At 40.7% G+C, this 25,657-nt stretch overlaps 1 protein-coding gene across 9 annotated transcripts; it reads left to right on the top strand.

Annotated features, from left to right (window-relative positions):
• The first annotated feature begins 2,594 nt into the window (after positions 1-2,594).
• On the top strand, positions 2,595-25,217 carry picalmb (phosphatidylinositol binding clathrin assembly protein b). 9 transcript variants are annotated; one of them, XM_078245964.1, is made up of 23 exons: positions 2,595-3,386; positions 11,046-11,188; positions 11,305-11,380; positions 11,481-11,583; positions 11,958-12,051; positions 12,232-12,343; positions 12,446-12,552; positions 12,645-12,686; positions 13,844-13,929; positions 14,266-14,389; positions 14,483-14,616; positions 15,209-15,309; positions 15,455-15,607; positions 16,673-16,756; positions 17,616-17,708; positions 17,939-18,049; positions 19,520-19,636; positions 19,757-19,787; positions 20,015-20,114; positions 20,279-20,338; positions 21,304-21,456; positions 21,811-21,916; positions 23,754-25,217. In XM_078245964.1, exons 1-22 carry the CDS (start codon positions 3,257-3,259, stop codon positions 21,901-21,903), a joined length of 2,247 nt encoding a protein of 748 aa, XP_078102090.1. In that variant the 5' UTR covers positions 2,595-3,256; the 3' UTR covers positions 21,904-21,916; positions 23,754-25,217. The 9 variants fall into 9 exon arrangements, with proteins under 9 accessions (XP_078102090.1, XP_078102083.1, XP_078102084.1 ...); XM_078245957.1 differs by lacking the exons at positions 16,673-16,756; positions 17,616-17,708 and having other exon boundaries at positions 2,596-3,386; positions 14,489-14,616; XM_078245958.1 differs by lacking the exons at positions 16,673-16,756; positions 17,616-17,708 and having other exon boundaries at positions 2,596-3,386; positions 21,304-21,408.
• Positions 25,218-25,657: the final 440 nt, after the last annotated feature.

The raw sequence follows: 25,657 nt of genomic DNA, 5'->3' as shown, positions 1-25,657 counted from the left end.
TGATGGACTTCATGTTTGGAGATAACGGTGGCACTGTGCTGCCCCCCTGTGCTCACAGTGTCACACTGCAGAAGAGCTGCAGTGCTGAAAAGTAACTAAATACATTTGCTAAAGTAGGCTATTGTAGTTAAGTAAAAATTTTGAGATACTTGTACTTCACTTGAGTATTTCCATTTCATGCTGCTTTATACTTCTTCTCCGCTACACTTTGGGGGCCAATATTCTACTTTTTACCGCACTACATCTAGCCTATCTGAAAGCTTAAGTTACTTAGTCGATCCAAACACAAAATACTATCAACTTATAAATGATGATGTATTATTATAGATTCAACTTACAAGTACCCCCACACTTTAACATTAAAGGGATGCTTACACATTAATGCATCACCCATCCATAGTTATAATCCAATGATTCTGAAATTGGCCATTCTGCTTAGCAAGTAGTTTTATTTTTTAAAGTATATTTTGATGCTAACACTTTTGTACATTTACTTAAGTTATTTTCTGAGTACTTTCTCCTCCACTGGTTTCCAGTCAAATTGAATGATAAGTAAGTTATTATTGTATTTTAAATGTTTGACATAACTGAGTTTATTGTAACCTGCCGAAATAAATGATGGATGAAGCTGATGCAAAAGAAAGCTTTTCAGACATTCAGTCAGCATTACATTTAGGCTTTCATTAGCCTGACAAGCCAGACCCTGGCTGCAAATTACATTCACTGTCAATAGGGTGCGTCTAGATTTTTAGGCTAGGCTTTCATCACAGTTTGAAATGCCACTGCTTTGCTTTCATTTCCTACACTTGCCTAATTTTGTACTTCTAAACTGTTTTAACCGTATGCAGAAGAAGCATGAATATTCCCCCAGAACTTTACAGTTAAATAAAGACAAGAAATTCTATCCTGACAGACTAAAATATCTGTGTATAATAGGGCTGAACGATTTTTGAAAATAATCTAATTGCGATTTTGTTCCCAAATATAGCGATTCGATTTTTTTTTTAAGCTCTTTGTCTTCTGTATTATTCAACAAAGACAAACAATAAATCATTTTATAGTATGAACAACACACAACTACACACTAGACAGTTAAATAAGTAAAAATATAGTATATAATATAGTGTGTATGTATATATACACACACACACACACACACACACACAGAGAGAGGCTATCGTTACGTTAGCTAGTTGCTGGTGTTCTTGCCGTGGGATTAACTGTACTAACAAAACTGTTGAAACACCGCGGCCACGCTGCTGTTAAAGCTCCCCGAACAAATGACGTTCGGGGAACTTTCACAGCAGCGTGGTCGCGGTGTTTCAACAGTTTTATTATCAGTCTAATTGTTATCCCTCTCAGTGGCAGCTCCTCCACTCCATATATTTATAACGGAGCTAACCGCTAACCGGAGCTAACCGAGCCTTCAGTTCTGCGTGCCTGTATCCATTAACTGCATGTATGGACTCGAGCCCGAATAAAACCCTTCATTTTATTAAAATGGCTGTAAAAGTTTTAAACTACAACTCAGAGTTGTTTGAATGACTCATTCAATGACATCTGCTCAAGGTACGACGTAGCGTTAGCGTGCTAAGTTGATGCTTTCTCTGCGGAGTGCAGACTGATTTGCTCTCGCGAGTCATGTGACCAAATCGCAGCCTTTGCGAGTAGGAAATCGCGTTTTAACATATCGCGATATTATCGCAAATGCAACTAATCGTTCAGCCCTAGTGTATAGTGTCAAATGGGTATTTAGACCTTCACTAAATCTCAAGGTGGATTTTCCTTTCAACTGTATGAACTCAACTGATGTATGAGGCAGCTGATATACGTTAAGGAACCATTATTAACCTTTATTCGTACAAAACTTTTCAAAACAAAAAGTGCTTCACGTGACAACAGACAAAGTCAGAACAATCAAGTAACAGATGAGATGGATTGGGAGATTACAAATATGTTTGAGCAATATGACCCACATCGATCAAGATTTAAAAGAGACAAGGGAACAGAAAGACCACTAACACCAAAACCAAGCCTGTAGACTCATATGCATAATAAATCTTAATACACTGCCAGGGATGTTTAGTTAATTAAAAACTCAACACATGCTTGTTTATTTCTTATGTTGTAAAAACGTCTCTGTGTAGCCTCATCAGAAGAGTTTTGGTTGAGTTGTTTCAAACTGGTATGAATGATGGTAAAGGATGATTTGTAACTGTTTTTTTTTGTATCTTTAAAGATAACAAGACTGTTAGTGTGTCAAATTTCTGGTTTATAGACATGTTGTCTTTGGTGACAAATTATGAAATGTATCATGATTTGGAATTACTTTTTTGGACTGAAATACACAATAAAACAACTCTTTATTACAGTGATTTCACGTGAGAGTTATACATTCAGTTCAAAACATCCAAAAAGTGTCATTGCTTCACTCTGTCAGGCCTGTTGCAGCCTGATCTTACTTCCCTATGTCCACTAAATCAATACAGACTTCATCCTCTCAGCCAGGCCTGCACTCGTGTGACTGAGCATTTGTGCTCCCCCCCTCCCCAGCTGGCCTGCGGTCAGTTGGTATAGGCTACAGTACGTGTAGCCTACACCTGCACCACAGCAGATCTAATAGGAGCTCATCGGTGTAACATCTGATTCAGGCTCTGCAGGGGCGGTGTGTGTTGTGTGTGTGTGTGTGTGTAGCCTTTTTCAGCAGAGCAGGCCCGCCATTTCCCCTCCCTGGTGGTCTTTTTTCTTTCATAGCGTATTAAAGCGGAGCAGCGGCGGCAGCGGCAAGAGGAGGGGAGGAGAAGAAGCGGCGGCGACGACTGGCGGAGCGGCGGAGGCAGGCAGGCAGGCAGGCAGGCAGGAGGAGAGACGCTGGGATCCGGTGTGCCACATCGGGATGAGAGCGAGACACAGACCCGGGTCGGATGAGTCAGCGAGTGGACCCTGCAATCACGGCATCCCTGAAATCTGAACGAAGCCGAGCGGCGCAACAAAAAAAGAAACAAACTAACATTTTTTGATTGTTGTTGTTGTTGTCAGATTCCGCTTCTTTTTATTCCGCCCTCCCCTGGCCCGCGTCTGCCATAGCCTAGTTTTGATTTTTTTTTTATTATCACCAAGGTGGGAAAAGGGGGGGGGGTCCAGCAAGGTTGCGGAGGAGGTGGAGGTTTTATTTTCTTTCTTTATTCAAAGCTCACATCCGAAGATAAACCCAGAATACCTTTGCAAAGTCTTTTGTTGCGTTCAGTGTGTGAAGATGTCGGGGCAGAGCATTACGGACAGGATAACAGCAGCCCAGCACAGTGTAACGGGATCCGCCGTCTCGAAAACAGTATGCAAGGCCACCACTCACGAAGTAATGGGCCCGAAAAAGAAACATTTGGACTGTGAGTATCTTTTAACCAGCACGTAAGTGTTAAATCAACACAGGCTCCTCGCAAGCGGAAACACCGCTTTAACTTGCTGAGTTATGGCGGTGGAGGAACTACAGGGCCTCAAAGCCGCAGGGTAGGCTAAATGCTAATGCTTGTTCATGTCAGGGAGATTATATTGTTATAACATCGAGCTCAGGTTTTGTTGACATAGTGCTACACGTGATTAAGAAGGGTTTAAAGGGATAGCAGCCTTTATTAATGCTTTACAAGTGATTTCCTATTCATTTATTGTCATAACTAGCTGTCAAACTAGCTTGTCTAGCTGTCTGGTTTTGTTCACCCCTCTCTGTAGTCATTCTCATATCTAACGTTACTCATTTGACTATAGCTTGAATGTTTAGCGTACATAGCAACAATCAGTACGTTTATTTGACCAGTATTTAATAGGAACACCTTTAAAATCAGTGTTAGCAAGTGGGCCCCTGCCACTCACAGGCCCTGAAATTAGCATCTAACGTTACAAGAATCCAATTTCATCTCCCATCTTGGTGCACCTGCAGCAGGACAATTGTCGGTCTCAGGCTACATGGTGAACTGATTTAATGCTAATGATAGTGTAATAACCTGCTGTGTCTCATGGTAGGGTCATGATGCTTCAGACACTAAAATAAAATCACAGTTTGTGACTTTCCCAACACTTCTGCACCTGATGTAAGCATAAAAGCTTGTGTGATCATTAGTCTGATGCACTCACAGTCAGAGTCACTATCTGTCTGTACTTAGAGATGCAGTAAAAGATTTTCTGCATATCGATCTGCTCTTGCAAATGCATGATATCAGTAATGAATGTGCTTTTTATGAAGGTCCTGCGTCATCACAAGAGTTTAGTAACAGTCCAGGAAAAAGGGTTTAGGCTGTCTCTTCAGACTCCAGACTCCTTGTAATGGTCTGTGGAGTGAAATAGAGTCAAAATCTGATTTCTTAATTGGTATAGGCTAACTGGTTACTTGTGGTGAATATTTTGGCTTCATGTTAAAAGTTGCAGGTTCCACACCTGTTGTGCTGCTCAGGTGACTCCCTGAGGTGAGATGAGTAAAAAGTTGGCAGAGTGACACAGTGATGTTGGCTCATTTCAACCGAGCCAGCTATCCAACATGACTGACGTGTCTCACGTCACAACTGAACAGAGTGTATGATGTATGTAGATCATAACACGTTGTTCATTTTATGAACAACGTTCAACGTTCAGTTTTTTTGGATTCTTTATGTCAGCTAATGTTTTCTCATACCCCCTTCTGACAGAATAGAAGCAACTGTTTTTTGTATAATTACTTAATGTATTATAAGTCTATAGTCTTTTTATGCCTTTAGAAGAGTGTTCAAGAGATGATATACTACTGTAAATGAGGGGAGAGAGAGATGGGGAACGACCAGAGTTTAGAGAAAGTATTGGAAGTATAGGAATACACAAATATGCCTGGATATGCTTGAAATCTTTTGATAATATTAGTGCCGATACACACAGGAGTTTCTTTCCTTTTTTTATAACCTCATTGTAAGAACTATAAACGTGAAAAGGTACTCAAGTGTTAAATGTTGTCTAAATGTAAGCAGTTGTACGAGAAGATCTTGTTCTAGAATAGGCAAAATCTTGATTTAAAATCAGGAAAATTACTTTAAAACGATACATCATTGTCTGATTTTCTTTCTTTTTTTTTAAACTCAAATATTAATATCAGCCAAAAAAATATTGTATTGGTTGGGCTCTACTACTAGCTGCATCTGATGTATTTTGAAGTTTGAGTCCCAGCCTTAAGCATGTTTAAGGATGGACAGTAATTCAGTGTTATCTTATAAATAGGGTTGGGTCGATCGTTTGGGTTTTTCCCGATACCGGTGCTAAAATGATACTTTTAAAACGGTGCCGGTGCCTGAACCGAAATATATATATTCATGATGTATATAATATAAAATATAAAAACGGAGCACAAAATGACAGTTGGCGACATTAAAGAACGGCTTGTTTATTGCTAAGGCCATATGGTCAAAATTAAATGATTGATTAATAATGTAATGACAATAACTTATAACAATGACTTATTTCACCAGTAAATTGCTGTTGAACGACAAAAACAACCACCAGATGGGAAAATGGTATTTTACAATAACTTTGAATGCACCACGAGACTGGCGAGGCGAGTTTCAAGTGTGTTGTTTTTCCGACAACAGCAGCTGCAGTCAGACCATAGACAGTATATAAGAATGGACCAACAGATCCCGTTGCTCTGGACGGAGACCAGTGAAGGATATTAGAAGCACTTTTCCGGTGATGGCTGAGCGTTACTGCGCAGCCTCAAACTGAGAGAGACGACGTAAATGTGACGTGAGCAACCTGTCTGAAAGTTGGAAGTCTTCTGGTAGCTGTGCCAAGAGAAATCTCAATCATTCCCAATCTTGCAGAGACGGAGAGTGTAGGTATATGTAAGGAGATAACATGGGCACAGGCTAATTATTGCTAACTAAAATGCTAGTTAACATTAGTAATAGAGATTACAATTTTCTAGGCCGATTCTGATTTTCTTTGCGTTAGGCCAGCCGATACCGATTTTAGCCGATTCCGATTTCATTTTTTCCATCCACTTTACAGCACACACAAATATTTATTTTCTATCTTTTCTTTAATAGAACATTTTGCACAGAACATAGAACATTTTGAACAGATAATGGATCACTATAAAATAGAACTATATAAATTACTCCTGCTGTGGGAAATTCACACCCATCTAAAGTGCAATGTTAGAACCATTTCCTTCTTTTCACATCCAATATCCAACTAAAAAAAATGTGATTTTGGTTTTTGGTGTCGTCCCTCCACGCCCTACTTTTTCCTTGCAGGTGTTGCATATTGCAAACTTGTTATCTTCTGCACACACGCTGAAGAATTCCCAGACAGCTGACATGTTGCAGGTTAATTCACGAGGTTCCCTACGTGTGCGAGAATAGCGCGGACACGCGCTTCACACCGCTAGCGGGTACACGCGACACACGGCAGAAAAGTTGAGAGAAAGGAAAAAGAGACTGCGCTGTCGCGTCCGTGTGTGCGTCCGTCCTTGAGAACTGTAACTCGTATAAGTTATGTTGTCAGTTAATTGTAGCATTGACTGGCATGAAATCGGCATATGTCAGACTGACCTGCCGGTCGCCGGTCATGGCCAAGCACGTGAAAACCGGCCAATTCCGGTCACCGGCCGATCTATCGGTGCATCTCTAATTAGTAATTACACTTAAACAGCTAATGTGAGACGAAACTGCCTGCGAGATTCTCCTGTACTGTACGGTAATTTCTCTACTGTGCAACAGTAAGTCGCGTGGTTATGACACAATCGTTATTTTTACAAAAACGTCTGCTACGGAGTCAAAACGTGAGGTACAAGGTAATGGAGCCTTTTATACATTGTTGTGTTTCTTTAGAAATAAACAATGGACAAATAAAGTCTTTAAACGCTTCAGATGTAAAGTCATTCGCTGTCAAAGTGGCGCCAAAATGAATGGCAGTCAATGGAATGCTAACGGGAGGTGATGGCTTGGTAGCATCAAAATGGCGCCATAGGAGGTTCGGGTTGTGAGGAGACGCTTACCCCCTTGAGTCAGACTGTTACGTCTCGGTGTTGGAATCCTCTACAGGGAAATACAGTCCCAATTTACACCGCTTAACGTAAGCTGCCAGCATTTTAACCATTGTGTTTATCCAGCTACTAGCTAACGGTAACGTAGCGTTCCATGCAGCGATGCTTCTGAAAAAAAAAGTCCTATTGGCACCGCGTTTCGGTACCCAACCCTACTTGTATACTTTAAGTAGAATCCAGGGCAACAAACAATTATTTTTGTTTTTAAATAATCTGCCAACTACTTTCTCAATTAATTGATTAATAATTTGGTTTTAGACAATATTGAATACGATGTCTTCAAAATTCTTGATTCTGGCCGACCATCAGTCCAAAACCTAAAGATATTCAGGTTACTGTCATATAAGAAGTTGGAACAAGGGAATTTGGCATTTTTGCTTGAAAAATGACTGACAATTATCTGATTGATTTTAGTGTCAATAAGGTACCCGAGTTTTGATAAAATACCAAAATAATATTTTCTTGTTATTTTACTTTGGGAAATATTTAAACACATTATATTAACACATTTTACAAACCCTTTTTTTATTTAACGAAGAAGCCAAAGTTCTCATGTTAAAAGTCTAAATTAGGGCTGCACGATATGAGGAAAATATGCGATGTGCGATAGATTTATTGAATATTGCGATAATGATATTTGTTTTTATATTATATATTATATTAATTTATTAAATAAACAGACTGAAGTGTACTCCGTTCCCCAGTTCTGCTGCTTCCAGTATTCTCCTAAAATTCAACAAATTGCTTGTTGAATTTAAGACAAAAAAGTGCCATTTTCTGCTGCCATTTTTTTAAACTAACACAAAAAAAGCTCTAAGAGTGTCTTTCGCGATATGTCACAGCCTTTCACAAGGTGTATATTGCGCTAATTGATATTGCGAAGACAATAAAAAAATGATATATTGTGCAGCCCTAGTCTAAATACAAGCAGTCCTATGATAATTTGGCCTAAAAAACTCTAAAGTTGGCAGAATTCTGATTTAAAATAATAATATGTCTGCTAAAAATATGGAGTCTTTTAATGAACAAACAAAAGTTCTGTTTGCATTTAGTGTTATGCATTGTTTGTATCATTGAGCTCTAACAAATGTTGAAGCCCTTTCCTTCCTTTTTAGCATAGTTTACATCTATGTTTACAGTACTAACTTGTGGTCTTGTCGTGGCACCTGTTGATGGCGTAGTGCCAAATACTCCACAGGGAACCTTTTTAAGTAAAAACCATTATGAATCTGACATTTGATGCCAGCTTTTGGGTCTTGACAATTTTCTGTAAATCACTGCTGCAAACACGTTTTGTACCAAAACAGTATTAAAAGGTTTGATACCAAGCCCTACACATAGTGCTGCTGGGCGATAAATCAATATTAAAATGGTACTGTTATATCGTCGTATTATGACACTATGATCATACTAAAGTATAGTGTTTTACGAAATAATTTCAAGCAAATTAAATTGCTTTCCTCACCCCTAGACCTCACCCGGATGGAACGTGAACAAATTAAGTTTTTGACATTTTTTTGTTTCACACATTTCTTTACATTGGTTTGAATATTCTCATGAATTAAAAAACATTTTTCAGAAGACATTTTAACACACTTTTTAATAATACCCTGAATTGATTAATCGTAATTTATATTGATTCCCACCCTATCACCCAGCCTTAAAGCTATAGTGCGTAGTTTCTGTCTCCCCCATGAGGAATTCTAAGTGATGACAACAAAACTGTCGGCGCGTCCACATGACACAAGCCTTCCGTGATCGTGATCGCACGCCCCCATGATGGACCCTTCAGAAGAGGTCATTATCTTCACTCGAGAGAAACACAGAGAGAGTTGTGTGGAGCTGATAGTCTTAATTAGCAACTCATTTGGCAATGGCTTGAATGAATCAGACGGTTATTAATATCAAAAAGTTACGCACTGTGGCCGGTTGGCTCAGTTGGTGGAGCGGGCGCACATATGCAGAGGTTTGTTCTTTGATGCAAAGGGTCCAGGGTTCGAGTCCGACCTGTGACGGTTTCCCTGTGTGTCTTCCCCCCCCCTCTCTCCCCTTACATATCTCGGCTTTCCTATCCAATAAAGGCAGAAATGCGCAAAAAAATAAATAAATAAATAAATAAGCACACTAGCTAAGTTTCCATCCACTTCATGGATCAATCGTCAATCGAATTATCTGAAGTTCGGTAAAAAAACTCTTGTGAATAAAGCCGGTGAAAGTGTGTTTCCATCCAACGGCTTTAAAGCGAATAAAAACCTGTGCGTAATGATGTCGCATGCTGTTTTGCGGTCAAATTGGTATATCAAATTGATTTTAGACATCTTAAGGTGTTTCCATTCATTTTCGCGCTGAATCGCACAACATTCAAGCAAACATTTGCGAACAAAGTTTTGCTAGACAAACTGGATCGTGCCATCTACCAACAAATGATCAATATTGCACAAGTTGTAATAGTGCTTATGTGCCAGCTGATAGCGACATGTCAAGCTATAATAAGACAACAACGACGCTATCAACACGTTGTCTCCATCGATCAAGATAAAATCGGATGAGATCGGACGTATTTCCTTTGAATCGATATTCATGAAATTCAATCTAATTGTACTGTTTCCATAAGGCATTTTTCATTCGTTATCACTTAATTCGGATAAAAACGGGTGGATGGAAACATAGCTACTGTTTAGCAGCAGCATGCACCGTCATGACTGTTACATCAACACATTTGTGTTCCATGAATGAATTAGATTAGTAATCATTAATGTCAACCACTGTGAATATATAACAGGCTGATTGTAACATGACAGAGCTGTCACTGTTATTCCTCCCCCATATTCCTCCTCCTCCTCCCTCCTACTCGTCTCCTCTCCGTCATCTTCTTCTCTGGGCAGTTGAGCCACCCATGCTAGCTGCTGCTGCTGCTTCTCTGGAAGGTTATCCTGTCCTACTTAAAGTCCCCCGCCTTTTGAAAAGTCAAATATAGGACAAAAAGGGAGGCCCAATTACCCCGTCAGTCTGATCACTGCTGTGAATGGCAGGGTCATTAGCACTTTGACTAACCTCATTCAACCAGCACATGGATGTAGGATGAGCATGTTAGCAGAGGAAGTGGGGCACAACATGTATGGTTAACATCTTAATGCCCCTGCACTTTATGTTGGTGTGTTAAAAGGAAGTATTGTTGCCATTAACAATGGAAATTAATGATATCGGTTTCTACTTCAGCTGCAGGGATCTCTGATTGCGTTGATGATGATTTGCTGGTCATTATGCTACTTTTATGTACAAAACTTCCTTGTTTAACATACTTCACCATTTTACTCACAGTGTTTTAGAGTATTTTGAATGGAATAATTACAGTATTATAACTCAGGTAGGCCTGTATAGTGTAGTTAGCTGCCACTAACAATTATATTTATTAACAATTCATCTGATTATTTGTTTAATTACCCGATCAGTCATTTATGAAACTGGGGACACTGAGGTAAATTTGGCTGATTTTATATAGACGATGAGGAGTTAAAATGGTACAGTTACATACACAATTACACATGTTGGGTTTTCAACCATTAAAAGATTAATTGATTGTCAAAATAGTTTAAGATTAATACTCTGTCGATCGACTAATGGATTTAAGACTATATTCTAGCCTGTTTTTGCATCAGTTATTTTGAAATATTTGGGGGGGGAAAGCATGGTCTATTGAAGACGAGCTGTTTGACTTATTTCATTTCGATGGGCTTGTTTTGCAGATGGATTGTTAATATAATAATTGCTTACAGTTATATAGCGCTTTATCAAAGACACTCAAAGCGCTTTGGGTGGGGGGGCGGGGGGCTACTCTCTACCACCACCAACGTGTTGCAGCACCCACCTGGGTGACGCACGGCAGCCTCACGGCGCCACACGCTCACCACACATCACAAAATCCAGTGCCTTTCATGACGATCCGCTGAACCTCCTGATCTTATGAACTTCTATTTGCTTTCAGATCTGATCCACTGCACCAACGAGATGAACGTGAACATCCCCCAGCTGGCTGATTCGCTGTTCGAGAGGACCACCAACACCAGCTGGGTGGTTGTGTTTAAGTCACTTATCACCACACACCACCTCATGGTCTACGGCAACGAGGTGAGATGCTTCAGCACACGGCAGCGGATTATTTGAGCATTAAAGTGTTACTAATTAATAGTTTGGTGGTGTTGTGTCTAACCACTTTCTCTCTCTCTTCCCCCTCCCTCTTACAGCGTTTTGTCCAGTACTTGGCTTCCAGGAATACACTATTCAACCTCAGTAATTTTTTGGACAAAAGTGGGTTACAAGGTAACAATTTGATCATTCCTAATTTATACACCATTTATAAAAAAGTAAAAATAAAAAAAAAAATAAAGTAATTTTTTTCTTCTGTTGTTTTCCGTTCCAGGTTATGACATGTCCACGTTTATCAGGAGGTATAGTCGATACCTGAACGAGAAAGCCGTTTCGTACAGACAGGTCGCCTTTGACTTCACAAAAGTTAAACGCGGGTAAGGACTTCAATTAATTTTATTAACTTTAATCAATTAGTCGATCGTTGGGAAATTAATTAGCAACTATTTTGATAATCAAATAATCATTTTAGCCATTTTATTAAGCAAAAATGCCAAAACGTGTCTGAGTTCCAGCTTCTGAGACGTGAGGATTTGGTGCTTTCCTTGGTCATATATGATCAGCATTTGGGTTTAGACTGTTGGCCAGACAGAACAAGACATCTGAAGACGTCCCCTCAGTCTGTGGGACATTATAGGAAAGTTACGTCAGTCTGTTGTCGTGTTTTAGTAGCTGCACTGCTTGCTCATCCATCTCTTTGTCTCCTCTCCATCTTCCCTCTCCTGCTCCGGCTCTCCATGTGTCCACACAGAGTGGACGGCGTGATGAGGACAATGAACACAGAGAAGCTGCTCAAGACTATCCCCATTATTCAGAACCAGATGGATGCCCTCCTCGATTTCAATGTGAGTTTAAGGTGAAGCCCCCCCCCCGTAGCTCTGCAGCCTGTGTATAAGAAGCTGCTCGTCTGGGGTGTGCAGATCTTCGCTGCGGCTGCTGCAAACACAAATGCGTGATCGTAGTTCACATATACAGGCTTTGTGCAGGCTTTGAAGCTGTAAGATAAATGACTGCTTTCCCCTCAGGTCAATGCCAACGAGCTGACTAATGGAGTCATCAATGCAGCCTTCATGCTCCTCTTCAAAGACTCCATCAGGCTCTTCGCTGCTTATAACGAAGGCATTATCAACCTGCTTGGTAAAACCACTTTCACTTTCAACCTTCTCGTCGGTTCATGTTTTTCCCCAATATTTTTTTGGGTCCGTCATTCCAATTCCTTTTTTTCCCCCCACCAAATAGAGAAATACTTTGACATGAAGAAGACTCAGTGTAAAGAAGGTTTGGACATTTACAAGAAGTTTCTCACCCGAATGACCCGGATATCAGAGTTCCTCAAAGTAGCAGAGGTAAATTACACAAAATGTTTGTCGTTTTGTCACGTGCGTCTTAATGCTGCAGAGACACAATTGTAAGTTGTGTTTTCTTTCTCGTCTAACAGCAGGTGGGCATCGATCGAGGAGACATCCCAGACCTTTCACAGGTAAGCACCGATCCTTCAAAGCAATCTGAAAACACAGATGTTCCACTCTTAATAAAAAGTCTTTCCTTGCCCTCGTTCTCCTATTTCCAGCTCTAACTGCCCTTTTATCATCAGCGTTGTCTTTGTCCAACTAGAGTGTAGTACACCTACACACCAACAAATGTTCTTTAAAATAAGACACTTTGCATGATTTCCTTCTCGAGCGCATGTTTGCCAGAGGAGGTGGTCTTCCTCTTCTTTTTCTTCTGCTTCTCCTCCTTTTCTTCTTGCCCTTCCCTACTTGTTCTTCTTGTTCTTCTTGTTCTTCTTCATCTTCTTCTTCTTTCTACAGCAAATAAAGGTGTTGTCCACACTAAGTGTTTTAGAGTGTTCACTGTAATTGCAATCCACTCAGTAAATCTGCACAAGGACAGTTAGATGTTTCCTATTTAAAAGTAAACTGCACAAACCGTTGTGTTGTGCTACGGGGTCCAATTTTACAATATTTTACTCCGGAGAACTGCAGCTAAAATCACATTCCCCCCTCTGACTGTCACCACCTTTATATTCTGTATTTTCCCCTTATTTTTCCACTAGTTCACAGTTTGTGTAAGTACTATCATTTCACTCTTCTTCTATGTGCGTGACTTGCTTCAGTGTTGTCTTTTTGCATGCCTCTGCTCTGACTCTGTGTCCTACATCGTGGTGAAAAACAGTTGAAGGAAAAAACACTCGCTGTGGTAAATTCTGTTCACTTTGGTCACGTTGTTGAGGTTTTGAACCAGTGTAGCTCATCTACTGTCAAGTGGCTGCCCCGTTGTGCTTAGACACGGCCGGTTCAAACAACACCCAGGTTGTTGGATGTGCCGTGGTGCAGTACGTCATCCCACACAGTTGTTGCTCTCATCCAAAGTAGCTTTTGGGCTGGAATGCAGTCATCGATCAGTGGTGGGTAACTAAAAGCCCAAAGTTGGTAGTTTTAGCTTACCTTTTGTGGAGCAAAATTAAACCTCCTAATCAAAGACACAAATGGGTTGTCCGGTGTGCATTGGTGATGTGTGATGTTTTCTGCTCTGTCTTTGGTTGCCCACCACTGTCGTTTATGGTCTTGATGTCCATGCAGACTACATTTTCTGCGTGTCAGGAACTTGCTGACTGTGTGTGTTCTGTCACGGCAGGCTCCCAGTAGCCTTCTCGAAGCTCTGGAGCAGCACTTGGCGTCTTTGGAGGGCAAGAAGGTCAAAGACTCCACTGCAGCCAGCAGGTACATTAATCCTCCCATCCCTATTTCTGAATTCCTCTCATCTTTTCCTTGAATCTCAGAGACTGCCTTTCCATTTATATTGCTCAAAGATCTCAAGTTTGTATTGTGGTCGTGCTGTATTTTTGTCAATCAAATCAGTCCAGTTTTATTTGTATAGCAAATTCAAAGTGCTTTACAGATGACTGACAAGCTGATCATAAGACAGACAGTACAAATGTAATCAGTAAAGCAGTTTGAGGCTTGAGAGATAATAAAATGATGGAAATGTGATAATAAAACAAACAAAAAAAAGCATAAATCAATCAATCTAGAGTGGATCTGTGTCTTTTCCTGCAGGGCGAGCACTCTATCAAATGCAGTGTCATCACTGGCCAGCACGGGGATGTCTTTCACTAAAGTGGATGAGCGGGAGAAGCAGGCAGCTCTTGAAGAGGAACAGGCTCGACTCAAAGCTCTGAAGGTGGCTTTGCTGTTTTCAAAACAACAAAGCTTTACTATTAAACGTGCATTGATGTTGCCTGTATGTTTGAATGAAAGTTTCACTCTCACTCAGGAACAGAGGCTCAAAGAGCTTTCCAAGAGGCCCTCCTTTGCCACCACTGATACGTCACCGATCTCCACCACCGGGGGCACTATCAGCACAGCGCCAGCCATCGACCTCTTCTCTACACCCAGCTGCTCTAATGGGTACGCTATTAATCTACAGCATAGCCCCTCTTTAGTTTTGAAATATGTTTTGCAATTTATTTTTTGAACTATTTTATACGCACTCGGCAATTTTTTAGTCTCTTAGCCTCCATCCACTTTTGATTATTGCTACGCAAAGGTTAGAATATTCATCTTACTGAAAGTCTGAAAGTGTCACACATAATATATATATATATATATATATATATATATATATATATATATATATATATATATATATATATAGGCTTGTTACCACTCTTCATTGAAGCTATATGATGTTTACACTCAGTTTGAAAGCACAACGCCCTGTGACTCTACCTGTGTTCACCATTTTACGATAACAGAAACTGTGAAAACTAATTTGTCAGAGGAGTGCAAGCAAAACACAACAGTTAAAAAAAAATCAACTAAGTTTGAAAATGAAATAACTAGGCAAGAAAAAACACATTTAAACGTTGTTTGTATCTCTGTAAATGCAGTTCCGTGTCTTTTCGACTAGTAGAGTTACCTTTTGAATCAGGACTGTAGAGGTGGAGGTGCTTCTAACGGGGTCAAAATATAAAGTGGTGTTTTCTTTTTCTGTCTGCAGTGCAGTGAAGATGGAGAGTGACCTTTTTGATCTGCAGTCAGGGTTCCAGCCCTCAATGCAATCAGGCTCAACAGGGCTTCCGGTGGCAACAGCGTGGGCAGGTATCTTCAACACCATCCAACCAACATCTGTGTTTCTGGACTTGGACCATTTCTGCATGCTCTCCTTCTCTTGTTGTCTGACTCTTACTCTCCACTCTTTTCTGTCTTTGTCTTTTCTCTGTCTCTCTTTCCTCTGCCTGCCCAGATCCTTTCACCTCTGCTGAAGCTGGAGATGAATCCATGCCAAACCTTAACCCTTTCCTCTCAAAACTCGTTGTCGATGCCACTCACTTACCTGTCGTGTCTTCAGACGGTGTTAGCTTTTCCTCTAGGACACCCGGTCATGAAGTGTTTGGTGGTAACGACTCATTTTGTTTCTCTTTTAAAAGTCTTGTCACTCTTTCTCATTTCTCTGTTGTCACTTACAAGCATGACTAGCTTGCATGTTTACTGTGCTGAATGTTGATTCTCTGTCTGTGCAAATCTAAATGATCTTCTTTTGTCTTTTTGTACAATGATCCTCATTGCAGTTCATACCAATCTCAATTACCGTATTTTCCGGACTATAAGTCGCTCCGGAGTATAAGTCGCATCAGTCAAAAAATGCGTCATGAAGAGGAAAAAAACATATATAAGTCGCATTTATTTAGAAATTTATTTCACAAAATCCAAGACCAAGAACAGACATTTAATCTGGAAAGGCAAGTTATTAAACTACACAATATCACACAAACAAGGGGCTGAATACGGTAGGTGTCCGGTATGTTAACGTAACGTAACTGCACTGTTGACGAGCCTCTCCCAGCAGCACGTTGTTCAAGCACCCATCTGTGGACTCCTTCCTCCAGCTCTGGCCATCTGGATTTCAGCGTGCGACTAGCTTTCTTTGTTTTCTTCATTGCAGTAAGACTAACCTTTTCGCCAGTCCCTCACAAGTTTCTCACTCACTCCAAACTTTCGTTCTGCTGCTCGATTACCGTTTTCGGCTGCGTATTTTACTACCTGCAGTTTCTTTTCTTTCTCAGTTGTCTTTAGGAGCAGCATATAGTTGTCACAAGCCTAGAGCGCCTCTCGCGGCTGTAGACGGTAATGTTTTCAGCACGAAATAACATATAACATGTTAAATTATATATATTTTGATATATAAGTCGCACCTGACTATAAGTCGCAGGACCAGCCAAAGGTGCCACTTATAGTCCGGAAAATACGTTATGTTATTTTTTTTAGTTAGAACACCTCCTAATGAATCAACTAGGATCTTCCATGTCCCACTGTAGAGGCCATACACCCATTTTGCTTTACAGTTACCTTTCATCCTCTCTTTTAGTGAACCGTTTGGTGTTGCATTGTAATACAAACATGCCGTAGAGCTTTTAAGTTGAAACCTGTTCTTCTTCTACCAACCTTATTTTTGATTCTCCAGATCGTTACAATCCCTTTATTGACACAAACTCATCCGTTTCAACCAATTACAAACGCACAGTGCGGATAGAACACTCCATCTCAGGTACTATGATGGCTCACCATCTCAGCCTATGTTTCCTAAACCCTGGCAAACATAGGCTCCTATGCAATACCCTCAGGGCTCTTATTTTGATAGCCATGGTAGAAATGTGGTCATAAACTAATATTAACGGAAAAGTTTGACATTTTGGGAAATACACTTATACACATGTACGTTCAAAGGTTGTTTTAATCGTGCCACAGAAAACTCAGATCGGACAGGTAGTCTAGCTAGCTGTCTGGATTTACCCTGCAGAGATCTGAGGAGCAGTTAACCATAGTCCTCATAAATCCAGGTTGTCCAGGGATGTTGTCCTGTGAGAAATAATATGAAATCGTTACGTGATGGCGGCCCCTATTTGAGCATTAATTAGTTGGAATGCCATTCTCCGTCTACGTAGATGTTTCCATACAGCCATTCAAATAGCTTTATTCTAAACTATATTTGTTTAAAGCCGCAACATACGGCATATTTTGTTACCTTTGGACAGAGCCAGGCTAGCTGTTTCCATTCTTCATGCTAAGCTAAGCTAAGTGGCTGTTGGCTGTAGCTTAATGTTTGGCATGCAGACATGAGAGTGGTATTCTCCTTTTTTAACTCTTAGCAAGAAAGCAAATAAGCATATTTCCCAAAATGTCAAACTATTCCTCTACAACTTTTAGACTTTCCTTAAAACACCCAGAACTACAAAATTGTTAGACATGTTAGTTGTCTTTTTCTGCCTATATTGCTGTCATTTCCCACCTGTCTCTCTTTGGCCGGGCCTTGAAATGCCTTTTCCTTTTGCTCTCTTTCTTCTTCGCTCTCTCTCTCTCTCTCTCTCTCTTTTGTCTTCCTCTTCCTGCTTCCTGTGGCGTGTCAGACTCCTTCTGTGGTCCAGTGTCCATTGCCCAGCACCTCCCACACCAGGCTCCCTTCCCCACTGAGCCCTCTACTGTAGCAGGTCTATTCAGAGGTACTGAAGGCTCTCTCCAGCACATTCAGCAGTAGATCGATGCTAGTTTTCTATCCTGCAGAGAAAGCGCTGGTATTCAGCTGTCTGTTCAAGTAACCAGTGATTGATAAATGGACACTGTACTTACAAGGGCCAGTGCAGAAAACAAAAGTCCAGGTCAGATTTCAGAGTAATTTTACTTCATGTAACCTCTGTAACTGCAGCTGTCGTCTCTCTTATCTCTGATGAAGGATACTCGACGCCACAGGCTCCTCCGCAGCAGTCAGCAGGGGGACTCCAAGTGGACTTTGAGTCCGTTTTTGGAACCAAGGCCACAGGCAGCAACATCCTCAATTCTGATGGTGAGGATTTTGTGTTTACATATAAGTAGGGCTGCACGATTTGGAGAAAAGGTCATATTGTGATTTACTTATGCTGCGCTTACAATTACTAAATACTAAACAAAAATGTGCAAACTAGATTTTGAAAAGTGTGGGGGGGGGACATGTCTGGGAAATTATGCCCTAGGGTGTTACAACGTGGAGACGTGGAGTGCACACAGTATCAAGCACACCTTTTTTGTTTATTCAAATCGCACAATGTTTGCAGTTATGTAATCGCGATTGCGATTAGATTAATCATGCAGCCCTACATAGAAGTGAACATGCAATCGTGCAATAGGTGTCTGTGTTTTAGTAAGGTAGACGTGTTTGCAGATGATGAATCAAAAGTCAGTCTAGCATGAAGCCCTCGTCCAACGTTTGATAACAAACTAAATCAAATATAAGTCACTCAGCTGTGAAAAGGAAAAAAGGAGTCCTGCAGAAAACAGTGAAACATAGAAGCTTTGTGTATAGTATATCATATAGTACAGTAGTTATAGTAGAGCGCTGTATCACGTCCGGATGTCACATACAGCTGAAACAGCTGCAACGCTCGGCCCTGTCTTGAGAGTCGCCAGTACGAGAACAGACTGCTGTCTTCTCTGCACTGCTTTTACCACACCTCTGTCAGCATCTGCAAACAGCACATACTAAGTGCAACATGCCACGATGTAATGCTGCCCAATCTCAAACCATTATGTTGCAGACATAACATGTAATGTAGGGTATTACTGAATCAAAAACCCCTTTCAGACTACATCTCGACAGCTCATGGTAGCACTTACTTGCGTCTCATTTCTTTTAAAATAAACCCTAAGTGCTTGCAAAGTAGCTTTCTGAACACTCTTTTGGTTTATTTGGAAGAGTTGTACCTCTAGCTTTGGTAACATCTAGTTCTTCACTTCACAATTTACTTTTACATAAGTCACTTATTTAGTAAGTCTATTGGGACCGAAGCCAGATGAATGTATTGTAATAGTGATCTTACGCAACCTTTTTGTAGAAGAAAGATCTGCAAAGAACTGCATCAGAGTTTCTCTCCCCACTGACAGAATTTCTTTGGTCTTGAAGAAGAAATATGAGACCAATTCACTTTTTAAGACGTGGATTCGTGTATTCAAGTTAAGCACTCTTATCACAGCAGAAGACTGAGCAGTGGTATTTACAGTTGTGTACACAGTGTATTGAGGGGCGTTGACCGTCTCTCTCTCTCTCCCCTCATTTCATGTCATCTCACTGTCGGCTATCTAATATAATAAAAGGCACAAAATGCATGAAAAATAATACTGTACAATACAACGTATCAAACTCCATCAGAGATAAAACCATAAACGATATCCAGAATTTTTATTGTAAAACTACAACTGACAAAATACACAATTCTTTTCAAATGAACAATTGTACCTTTGTAAGTGCACATAGGTTTATTATCGCTGCCTGTGTTGTCAGATATTTCTGGGGGCATCCTGAAACCGACTCTCGCCGGCTCCAACCAGGCGTCCGGTCTGCTGCCAGATAAGCTGGTGTCAGATGACCTCGACTCCTCCCTGGCCAACCTTGTCGGCAGTGAGTGTGATGCTTTGCCTTTCAGCTGCACTTATTAAAGCGCATGTTCATTAAGGCACAAGAATGACAAAAAGTTTGCGGATAGACCTCTACCCCATGAATTTGTCGTTCTTTTTTTAGACCTCGGCATCGGGAACGGCATGATGAAAAAGTAAGTGAAGGATCAGCGCTCTGCGGCTTTAAAACGCACACACACACACACACACACACACACACACACACACACACACACACACACACACACACACACAAAACACACACACACACACACACACACACACACACAACACACACACACTGATGCACAAAAAAGGCAGCAGCTTTGTGCTTTCAGGGCAGTCACAACCTAGTGCTAACGTCAACTGTCTTAATCTGCAGTGACATGCACTGGAGCCAGCCAGGGGAGAAGAGGATGACCGGCGGAACCAACTGGCAGCCCAAAGCAGCACCGAGCACGACCTGGAACCCCGTTTCCATGGTGACACGCCGGTTTTTAACTGTAGTGCTGCTGCTGATTTCTGCTCCTGCTGTATTTCGGTCTTATTTTCACTGCCAGATAACTGGAGATGTTGTAATGTCATGCTGCTTTATTGTTTTTTTGTGGTCATTTGTGTTCTTAATGGCCCGTTTGTGTCTCTTCAGCCATCATCAGTCATGGCCTTCCCTGCCACCACGCCCACAAGCATGATGGGATATGGCATGGTCAGTATTATGGCAAATACACAGTATGTGTAGCATTTAAGAACAGTCTGTGTAGATTCTGTTCAGTCCTTATCTGTTTTGAAGTCAAAAAATGAAGCACATATTACATTCTGAATGTTGCTAAAACACTTCATTTCAGATAAATGCCTTTAGTTTTTTTACCTGCTCAGAATTAATTGAATACACCTAATTTGGGCCAAGTAAGCCGTTGTTTTGCTGTTATTATGAATATTATCTTAAAGTTTTATGAATAAAATAAAGGGTGGAGGATTCTCAATAGTTTTTATTTAAAGCACACTCCGCTTATAAATATTTAATTTTACTGGCAGGCACACAAGTTTTCTTAATTATTTATTTTTTGATTTGGAAGTGAAAATAAACTTGTGGAAGGTTGACAGATTATTCAGCACACGTCTTGAGATGCAAATGTGATTAATCTTCATATTGATTTACAGTGCAACGTTTATTAGTCAAGTATGCTGCTTCAATTATGTTAAATGAAAAGCCAGTGTGTAGTGTTTGAAAATGTCTGTTTTTGGTGCCCCCTAGTGGCCGTATAAAGAATTATAGATCAACCGTTAAAGATGAAACGTAAAAAAAAGTATTCAAATTAAATTGCAATCATTGTTTTTAAGTTTAAAGAAAAAAAAAGCCTCTTAAATGTGGCTGTTTTTAAGTTTTCTGGATTTTGATTTTTAACTGTTGGGACAAAGCAAGCAATTTAAATATGTAATCCTGGCCTCTGAGCAATTCTCACTATTTTCTGACATATTACAGACCAAATGATGAATCAATAAATCTGAAAAATGATCATCAGATTAACCGAGAATGAAAATAATCTCTAGTTGCAGCCCTAAACATAATACACATCCTACACAAGGTGGCTTTAAATTTGTAAAGCAAATGACGATGAAATACACCACCATTGAAATGACTTGTGCTCCTCTCTGTGCAACATGCTGCAGCCTCCACAAATGGGCTCTATGGGGATGATGAATCCACCCACCATGATGTACTCCCAGCCTGTGATGAGGCCACCCAACCCCTTTGGCTCTGTGTCGAGTGCTCAGGTGGGTGCACAGCCGTCTGACCACGCCACCGAGCGGATGCATAATGAAGTCAGTATCTGTTTGCGCAGTTATCAGGTTGAGTAAATAGGTGTATCCATTGTGCTGTGACGTGTTCCATAATTAGTCACTGTGTGAGCTTTGTTGTTAGCGTGAATACTGCTGAAGATGATGACAGTTTTTACAATAGACCCTTCACTCCCATGAGCTGAAAGGGGGACAAAACTGTGAATCATCGCCCTTGTTTTTGACTGCCCTGTCCCCCCCCCAAACAACTCCTTTTATTAACCCTTCTTTTATACATCACAGCCTCTCCAAACTAATATCATCCCTCCTTCAGTCTCTGTACTGACTCTCTGACTTCTCCTCTGGTCCTCCTACTTCCTGTATTTCTTCCTTAAATAGCCCTCCGCAGCCTCTAGTCCTTCCAGCCAGAGTCCTCTCCGAGCCCCTGGACAGGACCCGTTTGCACACCTCTCTCTCAAGGATTTCTTGTAGAGCGTCTCTTTAGGTACAGCATGCTCTCTGCTAGCGGGTGCACCTGCATGTGTTGCATGCCCAGTAGAGATGTTCCGATACTATATTTGACCTCCCGACTACTCCCTGTGTGTGTGTGTGTGTGTGTGTGTGTGTGTGTGTGTGTGTGTGAGTCAGGTTAAAACATTTGTAAAACATGAACAAACGCATACAGACAATGAATACCATCAAACTTTATTATCAAGTTTGACAGTCAGTCATAATGGAAAAAAAAAAACCCATAAATTAATTAATTTCTTTTCAATTCCTTTCAAAACTGCTAAAGTGCAGCCACAATTTAGTAAAATAAAAGACATTTGAATTTTTAAATGGTACATTAACAGTATAGGACCGTTAGCGCAACAGCAACTGAAATTGGCAGCAGTGCCACCCCTCGAAACTGAAACCTTGCATGCTGGTGGGATTGTCCCATCTAAAACAATTTGTTGCTGACGCTAGCCCTGACTAACATTACACCAGAGACGGTTTAGAAAGAGCATCTTTGGTCACACTCTACACTAGCAGACCTGAAATAAATGTTTCTTTGTCCTTCTAAAAACAGTCGTTGCCAGGAGGCTGCAGCCTTTGGGCTCTTCTATGGTGGCAGCACAGCGCAACTTGCTGTGTAGGCTACTGTTTGAGAGCGGTTCGGTCTGCTAGTCAACAGTGCAATGTTAGTCAGAGCTAACGTTAGCAAAAACAGGGTGAAACATACTTTAAAGTAGATTTTTCTTTGTGCTAAATTACGTAGAGCGGTGCATTGACTCGTGTACTCACCGATACCAGCATGTTAGGCAGTATCGGAGGTATTTCTTATACTGGTATTGGAACAACTCTAATGTCCTACCCTTTTTATTTCTTTTTTATCTTTACATACGTAATGCCTCCTCTGATTAGATGCTACATGCATTTCTCTCATTTATTCTGTTTCATCTTGACCTTTTGTTGCTTGGATTTCTTGCTTCTTTTGACGGATTGACTGCGTCTTTGACATAGCCAGACTCATTCTGACCCTTTGTTCTGCCACTGTCATCACGTATTGCTCAAACCTGTTTCCTGTGAACCTTGTAGCCGTTGTTGAGTTTAAGTTATTGACTGTTCGCTAGGATCGGTCCTTCCAAGTTACTGTCAAGCTTTCCGTTCTCACACAGCATATATGTATATACTTACAGTTTATAATGATGAAGATGGCAATGTTGCCATCTAAATTCGTAGTCCTAGTTAAACGAATGGGCCACAGATGTAGTCAGGAGTAATCTTGTTATTTTGAACTGCCGACTGTAGATTTTGCCAGCTGAAATGAAAACTGATACGGACAGATTATATACATCTAACCACTGCGGCTTACATCAGCGCAGAAAAACACTGTTTATTTAATTCATACACTTTTGTGTTTTGTTTTTGAAAGGCTTAAAAGCAACACCTAAAGAACTTTTCCCGCTTCGGCCCCCCTACAGGTTGGAAGGGGAATTGTCCATTACATTACATTATGCAAGTTTGCCAGATCGGGTAGCTGATCTGTAGTTTGAATGAACTGGACAATGTAATGTAATGGACAATTCCGCTTCCAACCTGTAGGGGGGCCGAAGCGGGAAAAGTTCTTTAGTGTTGCTTTAAAAGAGCATGGCCTGCCAATGAACAGCCCCATTAACACCAGGTCAACATAAATTCCAAGCTTGAAAGACCTGCCGTGCCTCGTTATGGTTGCTAATTGGCCAATGATGTTCTGGGGAAGGGTTTAGCGAACAGTCAATTGACAAATTAATTCTTTTATCTATTTTTGTTCACATTTTAGCCAAACTAACTACCATGGTCTGTTGCCTTTCTTGCAGATGCAGTTCATGTAATTTGAAGAAATGTGTCTCTCGGAAGATGAAGCACTTAGCAGCAAAGCGTTGTCCTCGTTGCAGTCTAACTCTTCAGAGAAACATTCACACACACACACACACACACACACACACACACACCCAAACACAGACATGTCAAGAACACAATGGTGCAACAACTGTCCGAAACCATGGCGACCACGTCCAAACGACGTTTGGCGATAGCTCACACCCATTATTCTATAACTTGTCCGAGACGTCGAGTGATGCTGCTGTCTAAACCCCCCCCTTAAAGAGGATTCCGTGTCCATTTTACAGTGTAATCTGTAAAGATAGATATGGGTGCTGAGAAACTTTGATGTTATGTATTTGGAAATACTGTGGTTGGATGTAAAGGCTTGATGTTCAGCGACAAAGGAGAGCGGTCCTTCCCTTTCTTGATCCAATCATCAGTCAGTCCACTCCCTACAGTTATTTAACTGTCACTAAGTAGTGATGCTAATGGCGTTTACACCTGTTTAGTTTTTGTCTTTTTTACCGTGTTTACAGTAGACATTCCTTGTGTGTTTGTATTTATTTATGATTATTGGTTTAAGATTGGGGGGGGGAAAAAATAATGTAAAATCTACAGTACATTGAACACCTGTGGGAGTGCTTCAGCATTAAACAAAAGGATCTCAGACTATCATTGAGAGGTAGAGTTAAAAATAGCTATTATATAAATTACACCTATTAAGCGGAATGATAGAGCACTAAATATTCTACGAGTTTTGTGTTAAGAAACTTTTTTACTAGATGAAAGATTTCACACTCCATTATAATTTAAAGTGCAGGGGTTAGAGTACGAGTCAGTTACCAGTATATAGTCGATTCTGTGCCTAGGGTTTTTTGCAATGGATCAGTTTCCTGTCTAGTTGAAAAACACTTAATCCACGAATCTGAAGCGCCGCACTGGGTGGTGGGCTCCATTTGCTTTAAGCTTGGCATGCCATTGACTCACTGACCGTATTCAAGGCTGCCTTTACTCTGAATGTGAAAGAGTTGTCTTCATGTTGCACACATCTTTCCCCACTGCAGTTCCTCAGTGGGAGTGGGTGGGTTGGTGGGTGGGTGGGGTTGAGAGGATGTGGGCGCGTCTGCTTGTTGGTTAGCTGTCGCCACGCTAACGGGAAAAAGGGTCACAGATTTGATGTAAATTAATGTATAAAAGATCCAGAGGACCAGGGTGGAGTGGAGGAGCACTGTTGATCGGCGCTCTGTGTATATAGAAACTGACTGTCCTTTGAGTTCAAAAGTGAAAGATGTATGAAATATGAAAGCAATTCAATCAAATTTGACTCTACCTAAGTTTGATTCAGGATATTCTCTGCGTTTGTCTCCGCAGATATTTTCTTTATGTAATTAGAACGTGTAGCAGACAATGACTGAAGTCTTTTCTTTCTTTTACAAATAAAGAGCAGCTTCCACAAACTTCTGTACAGTTTATGTATTTCTTTTTATCCCGGTGAATGTTAAATCTTTTGATTCTTTTTTTTTTTTGGGTGCCCGGATAGCTCAGTTGGTAGAGCGGGCGCCCACTCCTCGACGCAGCGGGCCCAGGTTCGACTCCAACCTGCAGCCCTTTCCTGCATGTCATTCCCCCTCTCTCTCCCCTTTCATGTCTTCTGCTGTCCTATCAAAATAAAGGCTGAAAATACCCCCAAAAAAATCTTTTGAATTTTAACTGTTTACACTGTGGCATACAGCAAGACGGTAAAGAAAATAGAAATACTTTTATACTACTTTTATACTTTGTAGGCAATTTATAAACCAGTAATGTTTACATTTGTTTAAGATTATACAACATACAAAGTAGACTGTTACTAATTTGAAATACTGTAAATACATGGTCCACCTGCATAAGAGACCTT

This window comes from Sander vitreus, chromosome 3 (assembly GCF_031162955.1).
Source record: "Sander vitreus isolate 19-12246 chromosome 3, sanVit1, whole genome shotgun sequence".
NCBI classification, from domain to species: Eukaryota; Metazoa; Chordata; class Actinopteri; order Perciformes; family Percidae; genus Sander; species Sander vitreus.
This window is presented reverse-complemented; position numbering and strand designations above follow the sequence as displayed.